This window comes from Schistocerca cancellata, chromosome 9 (genome assembly GCF_023864275.1).
Source record: "Schistocerca cancellata isolate TAMUIC-IGC-003103 chromosome 9, iqSchCanc2.1, whole genome shotgun sequence".
NCBI classification, from domain to species: domain Eukaryota; kingdom Metazoa; phylum Arthropoda; class Insecta; order Orthoptera; family Acrididae; genus Schistocerca; species Schistocerca cancellata.
In genome coordinates this window covers 178,360,969-178,379,494 of record NC_064634.1, presented here as the reverse complement: position 1 = coordinate 178,379,494, position 18,526 = coordinate 178,360,969, and the positions used below count along the sequence as shown (strand labels likewise).

At 41.2% G+C, this 18,526-nt stretch overlaps 1 protein-coding gene across 1 annotated transcript in view; it reads right to left on the bottom strand.

The window, feature by feature from the left end:
* The window catches only part of LOC126100704 (rabphilin-3A), a 1,079,132-nt gene that overhangs the window by 63,792 nt on the left and 996,814 nt on the right, over positions 1-18,526 (bottom strand). The window contains exons 13-16 of the mRNA XM_049911320.1: positions 7,482-7,633; positions 6,726-6,805; positions 6,375-6,449; positions 6,174-6,297 (exon numbers count right to left, since the gene is read on the bottom strand). Coding sequence (XP_049767277.1) covers positions 6,174-6,297; positions 6,375-6,449; positions 6,726-6,805; positions 7,482-7,633 — 431 coding nt within the window. The remainder of the gene's footprint in view (positions 1-6,173; positions 6,298-6,374; positions 6,450-6,725; positions 6,806-7,481; positions 7,634-18,526) is intronic.

The window sequence follows — 18,526 nt, the reverse complement described above, 5'->3', positions numbered from 1 at the left end:
GCAGTATCTTATCTCCCATTTCATCTTCATCTACATCCTCTTCCATTTCCATAATATTGTCCTCAAGTACATCGCCCTTGTATAAACCCTCTATATACTCCTTCCACCTTTCTGCCTTCCCTTCTTTGCTTAGAACTGGGTTGCCATCTGAGCTCTTGATATTCATACAAGTGGTTCTCTTCTCTCCAAAGGTCTCTTTAATTTTCCTGTAGGCAGTATCTATCTTACCCCTAGTGAGACAACCCTTCTGAATACAGCGTAAAACCTGGGAGAGGGTAGGGTCAGAACCCGTAGCAGCCGCCAGCCTGTCCCCAGAGATGGGGAACCCGTCCACAACCCGCTGCTCGGCAACATCCAGGTGGAAACACAAAAGTTCGTCCCTATCGAATGCCAGATCAGGACCCATGGGAAGGCGAGACAGAGCATCAGCATTTGCATGTTGAGCCATTGGCCAGAAATGAATCTCATAATTGAAATGAGGCAAGTAAAGAGCCCAACGCTGGAGGCGGTGTGCAGCCTTGTCGGGAAGTGACGTTGATGGATGAAACACGGAAACAAGTGGTTTGTGATCCATAACAAGATGAAATTTTGAGCCATAGAGAAAAACACCAAACTTATGAAGAGCATAAATAATGGCCAAAGCTACTTTTTCAATTTGACAATACTTTTGTTGGGCATCCGTGAGCGTTTTGGAGGCATAAGCAATGGGTTGTTCCGAACCGTCAGGAAAACGGTGCACAAGGACTGCACTGACCCCGTATTGAGAGGCGTCTGTGGCAAGAACAAGATGTTGGCCAGGTCGATAAGTAGCCAGGCACGGGGCCTGTTTCAGCATAGTCTTCAGTTTCTGGAAAGCCGCATCGCATGACGTGGACCAGTGAAAAGGCACGTTTTTATGCAACAGGCGATGCAACGGCTGAGCCACTGAAGCCGCAGATGGTAAAAACTTGTGATAGTATGCTATTTTCCCCAAGAAGGCCTGCAGTTCCTTAACAGATGTAGGGCGAGGAAGAGCATCAATTGCAGGGACAGTTTTCTGACGCGGACGAATACCCTCCCAAGAGAGTTGAAACCCCAAGTACGTGATAGATGCCTGAAAAAATTGTGATTTCTGAAGATTACACTTAAGACCGGCAGTCTGTAAGACATGAAAAAGTGCGCAGAGATTTTGAAGATGTTCTTCAGTGGTGGAGCCAGTGACAAACAATGTCATCAATGTAATTGATACACCCAGGGACAGGGAGCAATAATTGTTCCAAGAATCGCTGAAAGAGAGCAGGGGCACTAGCAACCCCGAATGGCAATCGTTGGTATTGATAGAGGCCGAAAGGCGTGTTAAGGACCAGAAATTGCCGGGATGCAGCGTTGAGAGGAAGTTGATGATAAGCTTCTGACAGGTCAATGTTAGAAAAATACTGGCCTCCAGCAAGTGTAGTGAACAGTTCTTCAGGACGGGGCAGAGGGTAAGTGTCGATGAGGCATTGAGCATTTACAGTGGCTTTGAAATCGCCACAGAGACGAATATCACCATTTGGCTTAGCAACGACAACAGCAGGAGAGGACCGCTCACTGGAAGTGACAGGAAGCAAGACCCCTGAAGTAGTGAGACGATCCAGCTCCCGTTTTACCCGATCATGAAGGGCCACAGGAATGGGCCGAGCCCGAAAAAACTTAGGCCGGGCAGTGCGTTTGAGCGTGATATGAGCTTCAAAGTCGTTTGCACGGCCTAACCCAGGAGAAAAAAGGAATGAAAATGTCATTGACAAGGAATCCAATTGGGCATAAGGAATAGCATCAGAGATGATATTGACAGTCATCTATGGAGAACCCAAAAACACAAAAGGCATCGAAACCAAAAAGATTCTCTGCGTTACTCTGGTCGACCACAAATATGGGAACAGTGCGAATAATGGATTTGTAAGCTACCTCAGCCTTAAACTGTCCCAAGAGAGAAATCTTCTGTTTATTGTATGTCCGTAATTGCCGAGTGGCAGGTGACAGGAGTGGAGAACCCAACTGAAGATACGTCTGAGAATTAATTAGAGTGGCAGCAGAACCAGTATCCACCCTCATGCGAACATCTCGACCAAGGATTTGGACAGTGAGGAATAACTTCCCTGAAAGGGAAGAAGTGCAATTGACTGGCAACACAGAATCAGAATCAGCATTATGTTCATGAACATCATGTATGCAGTCAGATTTGCAAACGGAAGACACATGACCTTTCTTTTTGCAATTGTGACACACAGCCGAATGTTGGGGACAATCCTCGCGTGAATTTTTCGTAAAACATCGCAGACATGAAGGAAGTTGCTGGGGGTTTTGCTGCAGTTTATTAGTGGGTTGTTTATGGGTAGGCCGAGGCTGAGTGTGGGAGCGCACTGCGGCCACGTTGGCCGGCGGGGACGCGCCGCACGCGTCGTCAACAGCGCACAGAGGTTGTGTTTCACCGACATCGCCCCATGCCTCTATTTGCGCCCCAGCGGCGTGAGAAATTTCAAAAGACTGCGCAATAGAGAGAACTTCATCTAGAGTGGGATTTGCCAACTGAAGGGCATGTTGCCGAACTTCTTTGTCTGGCGCCGACCGGATAATAGCATCCTGTACCATGGAATTGGCATAGGATTCTTTGTGAATGTCAGTAACAAATTGACACTTTTGACTGAAGCCGTGAAGTTCAGCAGCCCAAGTGCAATAGGCTTGATGTGGCTGTTTTTGACAATGATAAAAGGCAACACGAGAGGCTACCACATGTGTTTGCTTTTGAAAATAGACAGACAGAAATGAGCACATTTCAGCAAAGGAAAAAGACGCAGGTTCCTTCAAAGGAGCCAATTGCGACAACAACCGATACATTTGAGGTGAAATCCAGGAAAGGAACAGAGACTTACATGGTTGTTTGTCCGTGACATGAAATGCCAAGAAGCGCTGTCGAAGATGTTTTTCATAATCAGACCAGTCTTCTGCCATCTCGTCATAAGGAGGAAAAGGAGGTATAGCCAACGAGGAGAAATGCCCTGCATTTGATGCCACAACAAAATTGCGAATCCCTGCTGTTAGAAGCATTTGCTGTTCAAGGAGATTTTGCAATAGTTGCTTGACGGTGGCCATGGAAACCTGTGGGTCAAAGGTGAAAAGTAAAAATCCACTACCTCATTGCCAATTGTTATAACGTCAAGTTTAACATATATATTTCAGAATGGCACAACACATATAAGTCACAGAGTAAGTTGACAAGCAAGACATGTGTACACGTTAGCATTCGAATGAGCACTGAGTCCCAGTCTAGCAGCCGCTGCTCGGCTGGCCGCTTAGGTGGCACAGCTGCTGCATGGCTGGCAGACAGCACCGCACGTCAAGGATGCACGTAATTGCGTGGCAGCGCTTTGCATGATCGGCGAGTCACAACAATTCATCCAACTCTTTATCTCACAATTACATAAATTCCATGACTCTTAGTCTTTGTTATTCTTAGTACTTGTTACACAGAAATATACTTATTAATAATATTTTTATGTTCAAAACACTTAAAGGTGCAGTGTTTTCTCATTCCAAAATAATATTTCATGATCAATAGCACATTTACATACAATGAGCATGCATATTTTTATTTGTTACTGACACAGTGCACTTGAGGTAATTGTAACAAGGCTTTTCAGGAGATGGTACACCTTCCCAGAGCGTATTGAGGCACAGCATGCACACTTGCCCAGGGGGGGGGGGGGGGGTGTTTATTTTCCACAAAATGAGCTGACAGTACATGGAATACAAATATAAATTATTAACAATACTAATGCAAGAAAGGCATATGGACAGAGTCTATGTAAATCTCTGCACACTGCTCTACACTGGTAGAAGATATTTTGATTCTTAATGATCCTGTGCAGTACCTGTAGCACTCTTCTGGGAAAGGCAACTCCTCCCCATCATGAGTGCTGCTCACTTTTCATTTTGCAGACAGACTCAGCATTTCCAGTACAGTTCTTTTATGTGAGCAGGCAAAATAACTTCACTGTGATTGAGTTTATATAGTGAAGTTATTTTCAGTTTATTGAGTACTTATCTACAGCTGTTAAGAGAACTTTTATGTAAAATACATTACTACAAACAATGACTGAGAAGCTTTTAATTTTGTAAGTGTGATGTCTCTGACATATGTAGTGTTGGTGGGAAAGGAAGTGTATTGGTAAATGTGGTGACTGGGTGCTGAATGTCACTGACAGTATGTTGTAAAGCTGTATAATAGTCACTTGGTGTTGAAGTAATGATTGAACAGGAAATTATTTCATTTCTCTCACCATTAATTATGTTACTTGTAGACTGCATAAATATCTTCCATTGAGGAATTGCTGACACTTGCAGAGTGGGCTGCACTGAGTGGAGTCATTTACCACACATCCACAGTATATCTTCCAAGTTGGATGTGCATGTGTCTGATGGAATGGGACTGATCATGTTCAAGTCTACAAACATAATCTGCTGTAAGGTAATGCTGGACTTAAGCTGAAATATCTGAAGTTACATAACACCTAGTTAATCCAATTCTGTTGTAGAGAGAGACAATTTAAGCCTCTGGTTCTCCCCAGATGTTGATAGATATTATGTTGGAATGATGCATTTGATACCCTTCATGCTGTGGAGAGTAATCTACCCATTGAAAGGAGAGACAAAGAAATTGACATTGTCAAATACATAGTGACAGCATCATTTGGGGCTGGTTCTTCAGTTCTGTAGACAGCTGGCAGCTCCAGCTGTTGAGCTTCTTTACATAATAGCTCACTTAATAACTGCAAACTGAAAATAACCCCACTTCATAAACAGGAGCTCAATGAAGTTATTTTATCCACTCACAAAAGAGAACTGGATATGAAATGCTGGGGAAGTATAATCTGTAAACTGACAAGTGAGTAGCACTCATGGTGTGGGAAGTTACCTTTTCTGGAAAAACACAACAGCTGCTGTGCAGGATGACTAAGAACCAATTTCCCTTCTAGCAGGGTAGAACAGTTTGCGGAGATTTACATAGTTTCTGTCGATATGCATTTGTTGCATTAGTATTGTTAGTAATTTATACTTGTATTACATGCACTGTTACACACTTTGTGGAAAATAGACACCCAAAGGCATCTCTGTGCATTGTGTCACCAGTGATTCATAAGCTGAGTTGCAGGAGAGTTCATATAACTTTTTGAAACACCCTATGGTTTCTTCTTGTGACATGGTGGGGTAGAGAATGGAGTCTCACTTGCTTGCTCTTCAATTTGAAAACCTATGACGAAGGGAAGTGCCTCTCCACAATCAAGCAACCTACTTTCCCTCATGTATTTGTACTCCAGCAGACAGTTTTAAGTGCAGATGATATGCTAAAAATTTCATATTTAACTATTTTCTGGTAACTTACATTGCATATTGGCAGTTGAGAGTTTTCAAGAATCATGTTGCACACTGCCAGGTTTCAACATGAGAAGTCAGGCCATTTCTTTATGATGAAAGGAAGCTCATATATCTTATATCTTTGTTGTCACACCTTCTTCTTAGCACTCACTCCTTTTGTATTCACACACATGTATTCCACCCAAGAGAACCACTCACACAGCACTAATAGAAGGCTCTCCCCCACAAAAATAATCAATTTTTGAAAACAATTGATTTTTAATTTTTAATCATATAATGTACATATAGATAAAAAGTCTTCTCACCAAGCAGCTGCAGAGAACACATTGTAAAAAGATTTTACATATGCAAGATTTTGGAGCCAGTGGATTATTCTTCTGGCAGAAGGGTGGAAGGGAGAGGATGAGAGACGAAGGAAATGGACGGGAGAGGTTCAGGAAAAGGGGTAGAGTTTGGTTAAGTCACCCAGAATCCAGGGTGAGGGCAGACTTATTTCTCATCCCATCCAGTAAGTCTTCCCTGACCCAGGATTTTGAGTGAATCTCAAATTCTACCTCTTGTCCTAAGTCTCTCCAGTCCTTTTCATTCATCCCTCTGCCTTTCCCTTCAACCCTTCTGGCAGAAGAAGGAGCAGCAGGTTCTGAAAGCTTGCATCTGTTAAACATTTTTTTACATGTGTCTTCTCCTGCCACTACTTGGTGAGTAGATTTCTTATCTTACATTATAAATTATTTCTCATCCAGCAATTCAAAAATATCTGCTGTATTTTATTTACTTACCCAAAATGACAATATGCAGTATTTTCCTGTTGATCTCTTCCTCTGATACTACATAAAATGTGAGAGTTTCATTAAACTCTGGATTTCTTGTCTTGTGGACTGTTTTAGTTCTTAATGTATTGGACTGAAAACAAAATAATATGTTAGTATAATCATTTTATTTCTTAGCTATTTGATTCTATATGAACATTTAGTTATTACCCTTCCTTCTGCTGGTATGAGACTAAGTCTGCAAAATGGATCTGATAGCCCATTGATATCCATTGGTTTCAATCCCTGAAAATTACAGCATAAAATGTCACAAAATACATGTATTTAAATAAACCAGAGAGTGCTATTTCTGCACTTACATGCTAGTTGGAAATCTGCACATATTTATTATGATTGTTATTTAAACAATGTAGCTTTGGTAATGTTTTCATTAGCATACATGACTATGACAGCACCATGAATAATAAGAGCAGTTTTTTTTATATAATCTTAGTTTTGGCTTTCAAACAGATGCAGCTTTTACTATAAGTTATATATAAGACTTTCTTAGAGACAACTTACTTTTGCTCTGTGAAGTGAACAATGAAGTGCACCAGCAAAGGAGTCATAGAGCAATGATAACTCTAGTTTGCCTAACTGGACTGGAAAAAAAAGCAATATTTTTATATGGCAATGAGTGAGCTGACAGTCTTCGCTTTCTGTGCTTCTCTTCCATCCTTTTAGCACTGAATTAAACTGTCACTTGACTTATGTAAGAATACATGATAAGAATATTCATACAGCTTACTCCAGATGAGAAGCACAGAAGATTGTGGAACAATATCATCTCTCTCTCTCTCTCTCTCTCTCTCTCTCTCTCTCTCTCTCTCTCTCCCTCTCTCTCTCCCACCCTCTCTCCCTCCCCCAAGTTCTTCTACACACAAAAAACCACACACACACACACACACACACACACACACACAGAGAGAGAGACAAAAACAGCTTGTGTCATTTCTTTTATTCCAATCAGAAAACACTTTATGATTACACATATTTCTAGAGGAAACCTATTACTAACATGCATTACTGTTTAAAATGTGTAATGAAATGAATCACACGATTAGTAGCCTACTTGTTTTGAGTCTGTTCCTTTAAATCCTGATGTTTCAAAAACTTGATATTTATTAAAAATTAATTGATTACTTTTAAAAAATCGCAGACATAACTTTGCTGCATATTTTAACTTTTGAAAGATATTGTCTGACTCTGTCAGTTCTGATTTTCTGGTACTTCTTGGACATGAAACTCATTCATTTGTCCTTTTGTGGTTGTAATTACCATTTTCTCCTGCACTGTCAGTAAAATCTTCAGCTGTATCACCAGCAGTACTTGAAGTGTGCTGACCACTAACAGAACTGCTACCTATGGATGTTCTGTCATCTGACAAATACCAGTCCCGTGATGTGCTTGAGGCCTGGGAGTCCCTCCTCCTAAAACAAAGGTTATTCTTTCTATACAATTCAGGTAAGATATTTTATGCGATAGGAAATGTTGCACCATTGTGCTTCACCTTGTAATATTAGTACGGCTCAGAAATATAACAAATGTATATGAGAAACATGTTATTGAATTGTAAACTGCAGAGGAATTATTGATTCTACACCACTTTCCTGTGATGAAACTACAGAACACAGAGTGTTTAATGTGAATACTGATAACACCTCCAGGAAGAAGTACAGATGAACTTCACATTTGCCTGTGACTAATTACTTAGAATCACTTGTTGCATAAATATGAGTCTGCAACTTGAATGGGGAATGGGCCAAACCAATGTTTTGCATAAAACTGGTGATGGAAAGTGAAAAGGTAATCACTTTTTGAATAGATGAAGCACATAAACATAGCTAAGCTTTTAGATGATTTCCTTCTTCAGAGTCACACATACACACACATACACACACACAAGTGTGCATGTGCAAGTCTACATTGCCCCAGCACTGTAGCTCAACTGGGTTGAAGGTTGTGGGTTATGTTAGAGTGGTGCTCCTTGCAACAATACAACAAGCCCTGAATGTAGTCTTTTGCCGAGCTTATACACGTAGAACTTAAGTTTCTCAACAGCATAGGTTAGTCACACATGGATGTAACTAATATTTTGCTCCTCACACAGTCACATTGCACAGCAGACAGTTTACATTTGAATGATTCTTGTGAGAGGTCACTCACACAATGAATTTACAGAAGGATTCTGGAAGCACCATCTGTCCAAATCCTGTGATTTCCAATAGTTTCACTAGGTCATTTTAGAACACTTTTTTGCTGAAATATAGAGCTGCCTAATAACTACAGGCACATTTAAAACAATCAATGAAGGAATAAAAAAACGTTTAGCTTGGTCAGCGCAAAGAGTGACAATTGTACGTTTGGATGTTTCCATTCCACGAAGTTTTTAGAAAGGAAAATGAGCTTCACTTTGCACAGCAGAAAACTAAAGAATGTAAAGATATTTTGATAGATATATGATGCAAAACAGAATATCATTTAGAAGTCACAAAAAATTGAACAGATGCACTTGGACATAGATTACCTTCACATTACTATAAACATAATATAAGGCACTGAGGAGTGACTATAAACAGACATAAATGAATACTGCAACAGTCAAAATTAGTACTGCATTGAATAGCTCTTTGAGTTTAAATCCAAAGATTCAGTGACCATTATGAACATTAACTGAAACTATCAATTACTGTAAGCAGCCAAACAATGGAAAATCCTGCATGGAATGTAACAATATTATGAGAATGAATAATACTGTAAGCAGTCACTTTTTGTGAGGGTATTCACTTATTCACATTTATATGGAATCAAAATACCCAAATAACTTTGAGCTTTGTACTAAAATAACTTTATCTTCTGCTGCCAGATACTGCCAAATGTTACACAAAAAATGCACGTTAAATACATATATGCCTTGATGTAGTGATCGTTTATGATGCCTTTGGATCCAGCTACCAAAGAGCAGAATGAGACTGGTTGCCACCCTGTCAAGGCACCAACAACTAAACCACAGTATATTATGCATCCACTGCAATATCTGATGGTGCTACATCTATCAGATACAGTGCTACTAGTATCAACACTAGCTCATCTCGGTAAGCCAGAATCACTGTATATGACACTGCCCAACCACTTGCCAGTCAGTCAGCACTGGGAGTTAAAAACTACAGTTCTCTGGGTCAAGTGCTGACCATGCCAGTGGTCCCACAATCAGAGATTCATTCACTGTAGTGCAGCACACATGATTTGTATCCTACAGCATTGCATACTACATCCTAACTGCATAATTTTCAAGTGTGCTTTAACCACAGACTACGCCCAAGCATAGATGTTTCCTGGCTATGTCTATTTAGGATGGACAGTGTACTTAACTCAGTAGCTTCATTAGTATACAGTGCAGTTTGTACTTTCAAGAAACTGTCATTGTGTCTGGTATCAACACTTGTCAGTCAGGATAGTCATTTAGCAGTATGATATTGGAAGCTGTTTTCTGATTTAGTTGCTTAATGTACTGTGCAGTAAAGTCCTATTGTTCTTTTGGCTATCTTGGCAAATCTATTAATTGTAGCATGATCCTCCTATAGTGGAATTAGACAGTGGTGATTAGGTAAAAGTTTATTTTGGTGTTGTTCCTGCCACAGAGATGACTCAAGACACAAAGGAATTAATTATATTTAGCTGCTATTGGGCATTGATTTACATCAATGGGGAAAGTTGAAAATTTGTGCCAAACTGGGATTCAAACCCAGCTCATTGACCAGCCTTGCCTTATTTATATATGTGGTGTTTGTTCTTTCAGACAAGTCCGAGAAACAGACACCAAATACATAACTAAGGCAAGACTGGCCAATGATCCCTTAAGTATAGATGCACACCCCACTTGAACTCTTATGGGAACTGGCAGAATGCTGTGAGTGATTAGGATACTGGGCAGGTGCACTACATCAGCAGTGTGTGGTTAAGTTAAGAATTTGGGTCTGACGGGAGACATGCTGCTGTAGGCTGTGCAGTTGTGATGACTACTGTTTCCATATTGCTTAGTGGCCAGAGCAACTGCCTAGTGAACAGGAGACTATCTATTGCTTCTGAGTTATGCACAGCCATAGCATCATTCATGCTTTCCAGTTCTTTGTTAATGAAATTTTCTGTGGGAGACATTGCTTTGTGTTCATTACCTATTATGTACTATTTGTTCTTAATTGACTCATCATTTGTGTGTGAACAATTTCTGCTCCATCATGTTCTGTGATTATGAGCCATATTACTTATTTTTCCTTGTTCTGCCTAGTGATAGTACTCATTATTTCATTTTGTCACAATGTTTTGCTGCATCTGATGCTTGCACTACTAGCTGTGCATTTTCTGGTTCTATTGCTTTACTCTAAATAGTGGGAACTACGAGTATTTACTGTGAGCAACAACTTAATGCTGAATGTACATTTTTTGTATTTTGGCAGGCTGTGTGGACATGCATTACCACGTGTTCTATTTGCTACTCCTTTGTGTTTTTGGAGGTGACTGCCAGTGTCAAAACAATGTCAAGTGAGACAGTTTGTAACTGGTAGCTGCTGCCAGTTGGGCATATATTGATTTTGGCAGTGTGTGTTGGGGACAGAAAAACAAGGCATCAATTTTCAGTTGAGCCATTGTAGATCTCAGAATTACTTGCCTCTGTAGTTGAACAGGAATACTCTGTTGGTCAAGTTGACTGGTATCATTGTTTCATTTGTCATGACTGATCCAGTGCCAGAATTGTAATGGGCTCAATTTGTGTGATCATGGGGGTAGTTGATGTAGCAGTTAATTCAGGTTCCAGTGCCATTAGCACCCCCATCACCAGTCTCCATGTAGCCAGCCCACTCAATGTCCATCCTCCCCCCTCCCCCCTCCCCCCCTCCCCCCCACCACACAATGAACCTTCTCTTGTGCTTCATATGCTCTCTGTTTCTGTCTCCTATGTGTACTCTCCCTCCAGGTCCAATCATGGCGACCCTCCACCTCTGTTGACTCTGCTCACCACACCTTGTCATCTTTGAACATGTTGCTCTTGGTTCAGCCCTCCTCTCTGCCTGTAGCTAATGTGGAGCCCACACTGTCAGAGTTCTAATTCCTCTCCCATGCTTCTTCCCTTTAGAGTGTGGATCACACTGGCCTCATGCAATTGGTTTCTCTTCTGACAGGCATCTTCACAGCACGCAACACACCTTCTCCTGGACCCTGATCTGCACCATCCCACCCTGGTCACTTGCCTCAGGTGTCTCTGGCCATGGTTGTCTCTTGTGACCTGCAGAGCCTTCTAATGTCTGCAGAGTGTCTGCCTCTTCCCTTTGTAGCTTCCTCCATGGGATTGCAGTTGGTTCCTTAGTCCTCCTGTTCTCCAACAGCAAAAGTTTCACTGCACATTCAATGGCATTGTCACCCTTTTCTCAACTATGACCTGGCATGATTTGCTTCTTTCTGATGGTGCCACCATCTCCCACTACAGGAAAATGGATGCAGTTTCCTCAGCTGGCAGCTGTGTCACAGACACTGACTGCACAGTTGCATGGCTTTGCCATTTCCTTCATAAAGAAAATGGATGCTGTAATTGTGGGTGCTGGCACTTCAGCTACAGAACATTACTTCTGCAGCTGTTGCAGTCAGGTGGCACCACATCTGCTGGACACAGTGCTGCTAGTGCTGGCACTAGTTTGCCTCCATAAGCCATATCACATTGGCAGGATTTCCTGGTATTCTTACACTGGATGGGTTTAACGACACCACCCAGCCGCTCACCAGTCAGTTGACATTGGGAGTTCACAGTTACAGTTCTCTGGGGCAGAAAATGACCACACAAGTAGTCCCACAAACAGAGATCCATTCACTGCAGTGCAGCACACACCAGTCAGAGCCTACAGCCTCACTAACCACCAAGTTTTGATGAGTGCTTCAACCAAGCACTATGTCCAGATACAGATATTTCCTGGCTACATCAGTGCTACCCTATTTAGGATGGACAGTGTACGTAACTCAGCAGCTATGTTACCACACAGTGCATTTCGTTCTTTCAAAAAACTGTCATTGTGTTTGCTGTCAGCCCTTATAATATCATATATTTGTATGACTTTGGAAGCTGTTCTCTGTTTTACCAACATACAGTAAAGTTCTATTGTTCTTTTAGCTATCTGGGCACATCTATTCATTGTAGTTGCAACTCCCACAATGGGATTCAACAAACTCCACCTGATGTTGGTGACATAATCCTTGAATATGCCTTGTGAAAAGTGTAATAAATGTGGCTGGCCCCAATAATTTGTAGTTTCAATTGAGATCTTTGCATGCTGTACATCAGTAACTGATGTGGAAACATACAAGGTAGCGGTTCAGCAGTGTGATACCCCCAACAAAAATGTATTGAACTTCATTAAGCAATTAAAGGCGCACTACTACTACTTAACAGAAATGACTAGAAACTAATTGTATGGGGAGATATTAGTATTAATTTCACACTGGATAGTTCTTATTCAGGGCCAGGAGTTGCTGATGTCAGCTCTGATTTGATTCTCAGAGTAACATTGATTCCAAAACTAACATTTTAAACGAGGGGAGACTGACATAGTGCAACACAGCAGTTGATGCTTTATTTCTAAATCCAACTGTATTTTTTTGAAATAGATGTTATCCACACAGTAAAGTATTTATCTGACCATGATGGTCAGATGGCAGCACTAAAGCATCTCCATCAAATATATTTAGTAAGAAGGGAAACATATAATTTCACAGAACCATTAAGTCTGACTCAATCACATTATTCAAAGAGAATTCACAAGGTGAACAATGAGAAGAAATTTATCAAGAACACAAACACACAAGAGATTTAATTTCTTACAATAAATATTCTTACAACATATGAATAGAGTTTTCTCATACAATGTGCCAAGAAAAATAGTATTGGAAGCTGAGGGCAGGGTCATACCAAGGCTGTAATGCAATTGGCTACTGCTAAGGGTGCGGGCACAGAGGAGGCATAAAAACCAGATGGAAAAAAAAATCTCTGAAGACAGTTTATGAATTAACCAGGAGAGGCACATTAGTTCACTTGCCTCAAGAATTCCTATGTTCTGTCTGCAAGAAGCCTTTCCCTGATGAGACCATAAATGAACACTGTTCTTGCAATGTATTTTGTTTGTAACAGAGTACATATTTTTATTTGCCATTCAGTATTTTTCATACAATGGGCTTCATTGGTGTCTACAGGGGTGTCAAGTTTTATACAATAATCAATTACAGATGCAGAAAATTACACAGGAGGTAACTAGCTTACATAAGAACTAAAATATTTTTGACCTACATGATGTAAATAATTATTGGCCAATATCCCTTCTATCAGCAGTAACAAAGATAATTAAAAAGTCAAGTGTAGTTTTGTGTTAGAATTCCTGAATAAAGAAAACTTATTTTCTGAACATCAATATGGATTTCGCAAGCACACATCTGTTAATGATGTCCATTTTGTTGTCTGTGACCAAATCATCTCTTGTCTTATTTACAGAGAATTCTCTTCCAGATTGTTCATTGACCTAACCAAAGCATTTGATTTGGTTAATCACCAGATAGTTCTTCAGAAATTAGACAGATATGGTATCCAAGGTGTATGTAATCAATGGTTTGAGTCATACTTAACAAATAGGTTGCAAGTGGTTAAAGTCTCTAGCACTAGCAATGAACAAACTTGCTCTAACAAAGCTCTGATTACTTTTGGTGTGCCACAAGACTCTACTCTGGCCCCCTTCTCTTTCGGCTTTTTATTTATGATCTTTTATTGATGATCTTCCCCTGAACCTTTGTAAAACTTCTCCTGTACTATTTGCTGATGATTCAGATCTGTTGTCCAATAGCACATCAGTGCAACAAATGAGTGACCAAATATCACATACATCAAGTAGTCTGCTGTCCTGGCTTTACAGAAATAAAACAGCCCACATGCTCTTCTAAAAATCACCCTACTCAAATGACACCAATACTACAGAAGGCCATTAACTTGACCAAGTAGAAGCAATGAAACTTTTGGGAATACGGGAAGATAACACTTCGAAGTGGGACGTGCACAGGGATAAAGTACTGAATAAGCTGAGCAGCCTCTGTTATGCATTTAGAATCCACAGCCAAACATGCGACATTGATACATTAAAAACAGTGTATTTTGGCCAAGTTCAGCCCAGTGTAACATATGGGATCCCATTCTGCAGGTCATCACATAAAAAATAATATTTATAGTGCAGAAAAGGCTATTAAAGGTAATGAAGCAAGAACATCCTAGATCATCAGCAAAGCCAATTTTCAAAGACTTCAAAAATTTTAGCAGTACCCTGTATTTATGTAATGGAAACAGTTTTATTTGTTAACAAAGCATGTACCTTTCCACAATAAATAGGGATATACATGATCACAATACAAGAACCAATTTGAACATTCATCTGCTGCCCCAAAGATTAAGTACTTGTCAAGCTGGTGACAGGAATATAGGTACTCAGCTCTACAATAAACTTCCTATGACCATAGGAAATAGTGCAGGGCTGTCATTCAGGAAAAAAGTAAAAGAACTACTTGTCATGCACACCTTTTGCTCTATTGATGGTTACCTATTGGCAAATTTATACTAGCTCTCCAAAACTCCTCCCCAAAAAAATTAGAACAGAAGTTCACTTAACTGTCAAATAGCACATTAAATTTATTTTTACCTATTCTTAATCTTGTTTTATATACTGAAATAAACTGCACTGTAAGTCAGTTGTGTTAGGGCTGTACAGAAATAAGCCCCTATGTGTGTACTGATTGTAGTTTCTTAACTCCCATCATGCATTGTATGCCCATATATATTACTGTTACTTCATATTCTATGCATCCCCATATACAGTACTTGTAAACTGTCCCCTGTGTGTATTTCACTTTGTCAATTTTTAATTCAATCATATATGTAAACTGTCCCCTTTGTGTTTTAGCTTTTTGACAATTTTTAATGCCATTGGGCATGTAAGCTTATGCATTTGAAAATCTTTAACTTTAATACTGTTTGTATTGAGTCTTATAAAAAATGAAATGATCACCACACAGTTATTGTAAAGCGTGTCCTATATGAAACTTCCTAGCAGATTAAAACCATGTGGTGGAGCGAGACTTGAACTCGGGACTTTTGCCTTTCACGGGCAAGTGCTCAACTGACTGTGCTACCCAAGCACCCCTCATGACCCATCTTCACAGCTTTAATTTGGGTAGTACCATGTCTCCTACCTTCGAAACTTCGCAGAAGCTCTCATCTGAAACTTTCAGAACTAGCAATCCTGGAAGAAAGGATATTGCACAGAGATGGCTAAGCTTATGTGTGATGCCAGTATGATCTCTTTTGATTACAGTGGGGCACATCTCTTATACTATGCACTTAATCTCTGCCAGGAAACTGAAAAAGCAGTTGTCAATACTTTTGTTATTATCCATTATACAAGACCAGTCCATTTCTTTCAAATTACACTCCTGGAAATTGAAATAAGAACACCGTGAATTCATTGTCCCAGGAAGGGGAAACTTTATTGACACATTCCTGGGGTCAGATACATCACATGATCACACTGACAGAACCACAGGAACATAGACACAGGCAACAGAGCATGCACAATGTCGGCACTAGTACAGTGTATATCCACCTTTCGCAGCAATGCAGGCTGCTATTCTCCCATGGAGACGATCGTAGAGATGCTGGATGTAGTCCTGTGGAACGGCTTGCCATGCCATTTCCACCTGGCGCCTCAGTTGGACCAGCGTTCGTGCTGGACATGCAGACCGCGTGAGACGACGCTTCATCCAGTCCCAAACATGCTCAATGGGGGACAGATCCGGAGATCTTGCTGGCCAGGGTAGTTGACTTACACCTTCTAGAGCACGTTGGGTGGCACGGGATACATGCGGACGTGCATTGTCCTGTTGGAACAGCAAGTTCCCTTGCCGGTCTAGGAATGGTAGAACGATGGGTTCGATGACGGTTTGGATGTACCGTGCACTATTCAGTGTCCCCTCGACGATCACCAGTGGTGTACGGCCAGTGTAGGAGATCGCTCCCCACACCATGATGCCGGGTGTTGGCCCTGTGTGCCTCGGTCGTATGCAGTCCTGATTGTGGCGCTCACCTGCACGGTGCCAAACACGCATACGACCATCATTGGCACCAAGGCAGAAGCGACTCTCATCGCTGAAGACGACACGTCTCCATTAGTCCCTCCATTCACGCCTGTCGCGACACCACTGGAGGCGGGCTGCACGATGTTGGGGCGTGAGCGGAAGACGGCCTAATGGTGTGCGGGACCGTAGCCCAGCTTCATGGAGATGGTTGCGAATGGTCCTCGCCGATACCCCAGGAGCAACAGTGTCACTAATTTGCTGGGAAGTGGCGGTGCGGTCCCCTACGACACTGCGTAGGATCCTACGGTCTTGGCGTGCATCCGTGCATCGCTGCGGTCCGGTCCCAGGTCGACGGGCACGTGCACCTTCCGCCGACCACTGGTGACAACATAGATGTACTGTGGAGACCTCACGCCCCACGTGTTGAGCAATTCGGCGGTACGTCCACCCGGCCTCCTGCATGCCCACTATACGCACTCGCTCAAAGTCCGTCAACTGCACATACGGTTCACGTCCACGCTGTCGCGGCATGCTACCAGTGTTAAAGACTGCGATGGAGCTCCGTATGCCACGGCAAACTGGCTGACACTGACGGCGGCAGTGCACAAATGCTGCGCAGCTAGCGCCATTCGACAGCCAACACCGCGGTTCCTGGTGTGTCCGCTGTGCCGTGCGTGTGATCATTGCTTGTACAGCCCTCTCGCAGTGTCCGGAGCAAGTATGGTGGGTCTGACACACCGGTGTCAATGTGTTCTTTTTTCCATTTCCAGGAGTGTATGTATAAAATGGTTCAAATGGTTCTGAGCACTATGGGACTTAACATCTGAGGTCATCAGTCCCATAGAACTTATAACTACTTAAACCTAACTAACCTAAAGACATCACACACATCCATGCCTGAGGCAGGATCCAAACCTGCGACCGTAGTGGTCGTGCGGTTCCACGCTGTAGCACCTAGAACCACTCGGCCGCACTGGCTGGCTAAAAATGATCTATCATATTGTTTACATTGGCCTCTCCTGGTAGTCCATATGTCACCTTCCTTCCTCCAGTACTGAGAGCTGAATTTTCAGTTTGAAGCCACAGTACTGCATGATCTGATATTTCTAATTCTATAACATCACATTCAAGAGAGTCTATGTGTATATTACCATTTAGGTTATCAAGACATGAATTCAACCTGGGGGCTTTTCATTGAGACAGTAATAGTTGAATGACTTCAGAGAATTAACCATATGAATTAAATTTTTTTTCTTTGTCCTTATGTCTGTGTTAATATCACCTACAGTTATTATTTTATGCTGCTTATATTTAGACAACTACAATATTATAGTTGTTAATTTTTTTCCATAAATACTATTTCATCAAAGCCTGGAATTCATTACACTGACACAATTACAACTTTTTGTGTGCGCATTACCATACCAGCTACTTCAAATATGCTTTCAAGGCATATTCTGCTGAGGTCTATGACTGAGTAATGTAAATCAAGATTACTCTTAATGCAAACTGAGACCCTGACATGTGACATGCTTTTTTGTGGTAGCTTGTTACCAGCAAGTATCCAAGTGGAACACTCAGATCTGTTTCACATTCTTTCACTCAGTATTCATTGACACACAAAACACTGCAGTTAATTCTATCAAACCAGTGTTCCAGTTCATTGACTTTACCTTTAAGAGATTGTACATTTAAATGAAGAAGGAGAATACTGTTATTAGTACAGAAAAGTATTTTGATTTCACTGGGTCTTGCATGTTCATTTATTTTCGTTGAGTAATCTAAATCAGCACAGTTATCTGAATGAATTAGTCTGCTGCAGTTCCCTGTTAATGAGGTTTTTACCCATCCTTCCCTTGTAATGTCATTTTCCCTAATAAACAATGTACATTAACATGCACCAAAAGACTGTTTTTTAAAATGAGACCAATGTGTTCACAAATTTCACTCATAATCTTGTTTATCTCTTGACACAGAAATTTCTTCCCATGGTAATTCAGATGCTCAGCATGTTCAATGTGCAGAGTATTCTCTAGTTGACTAACATATACTACATTGCATTTTGCATAAGTTGAGCATAGTTGTTTGATTTTAACATTGGTTTTGTAGATCTCTTTGCTGACACATGAATTAAAGATCAGGCCATGTCTGTGAGGTATCATTACAACAGC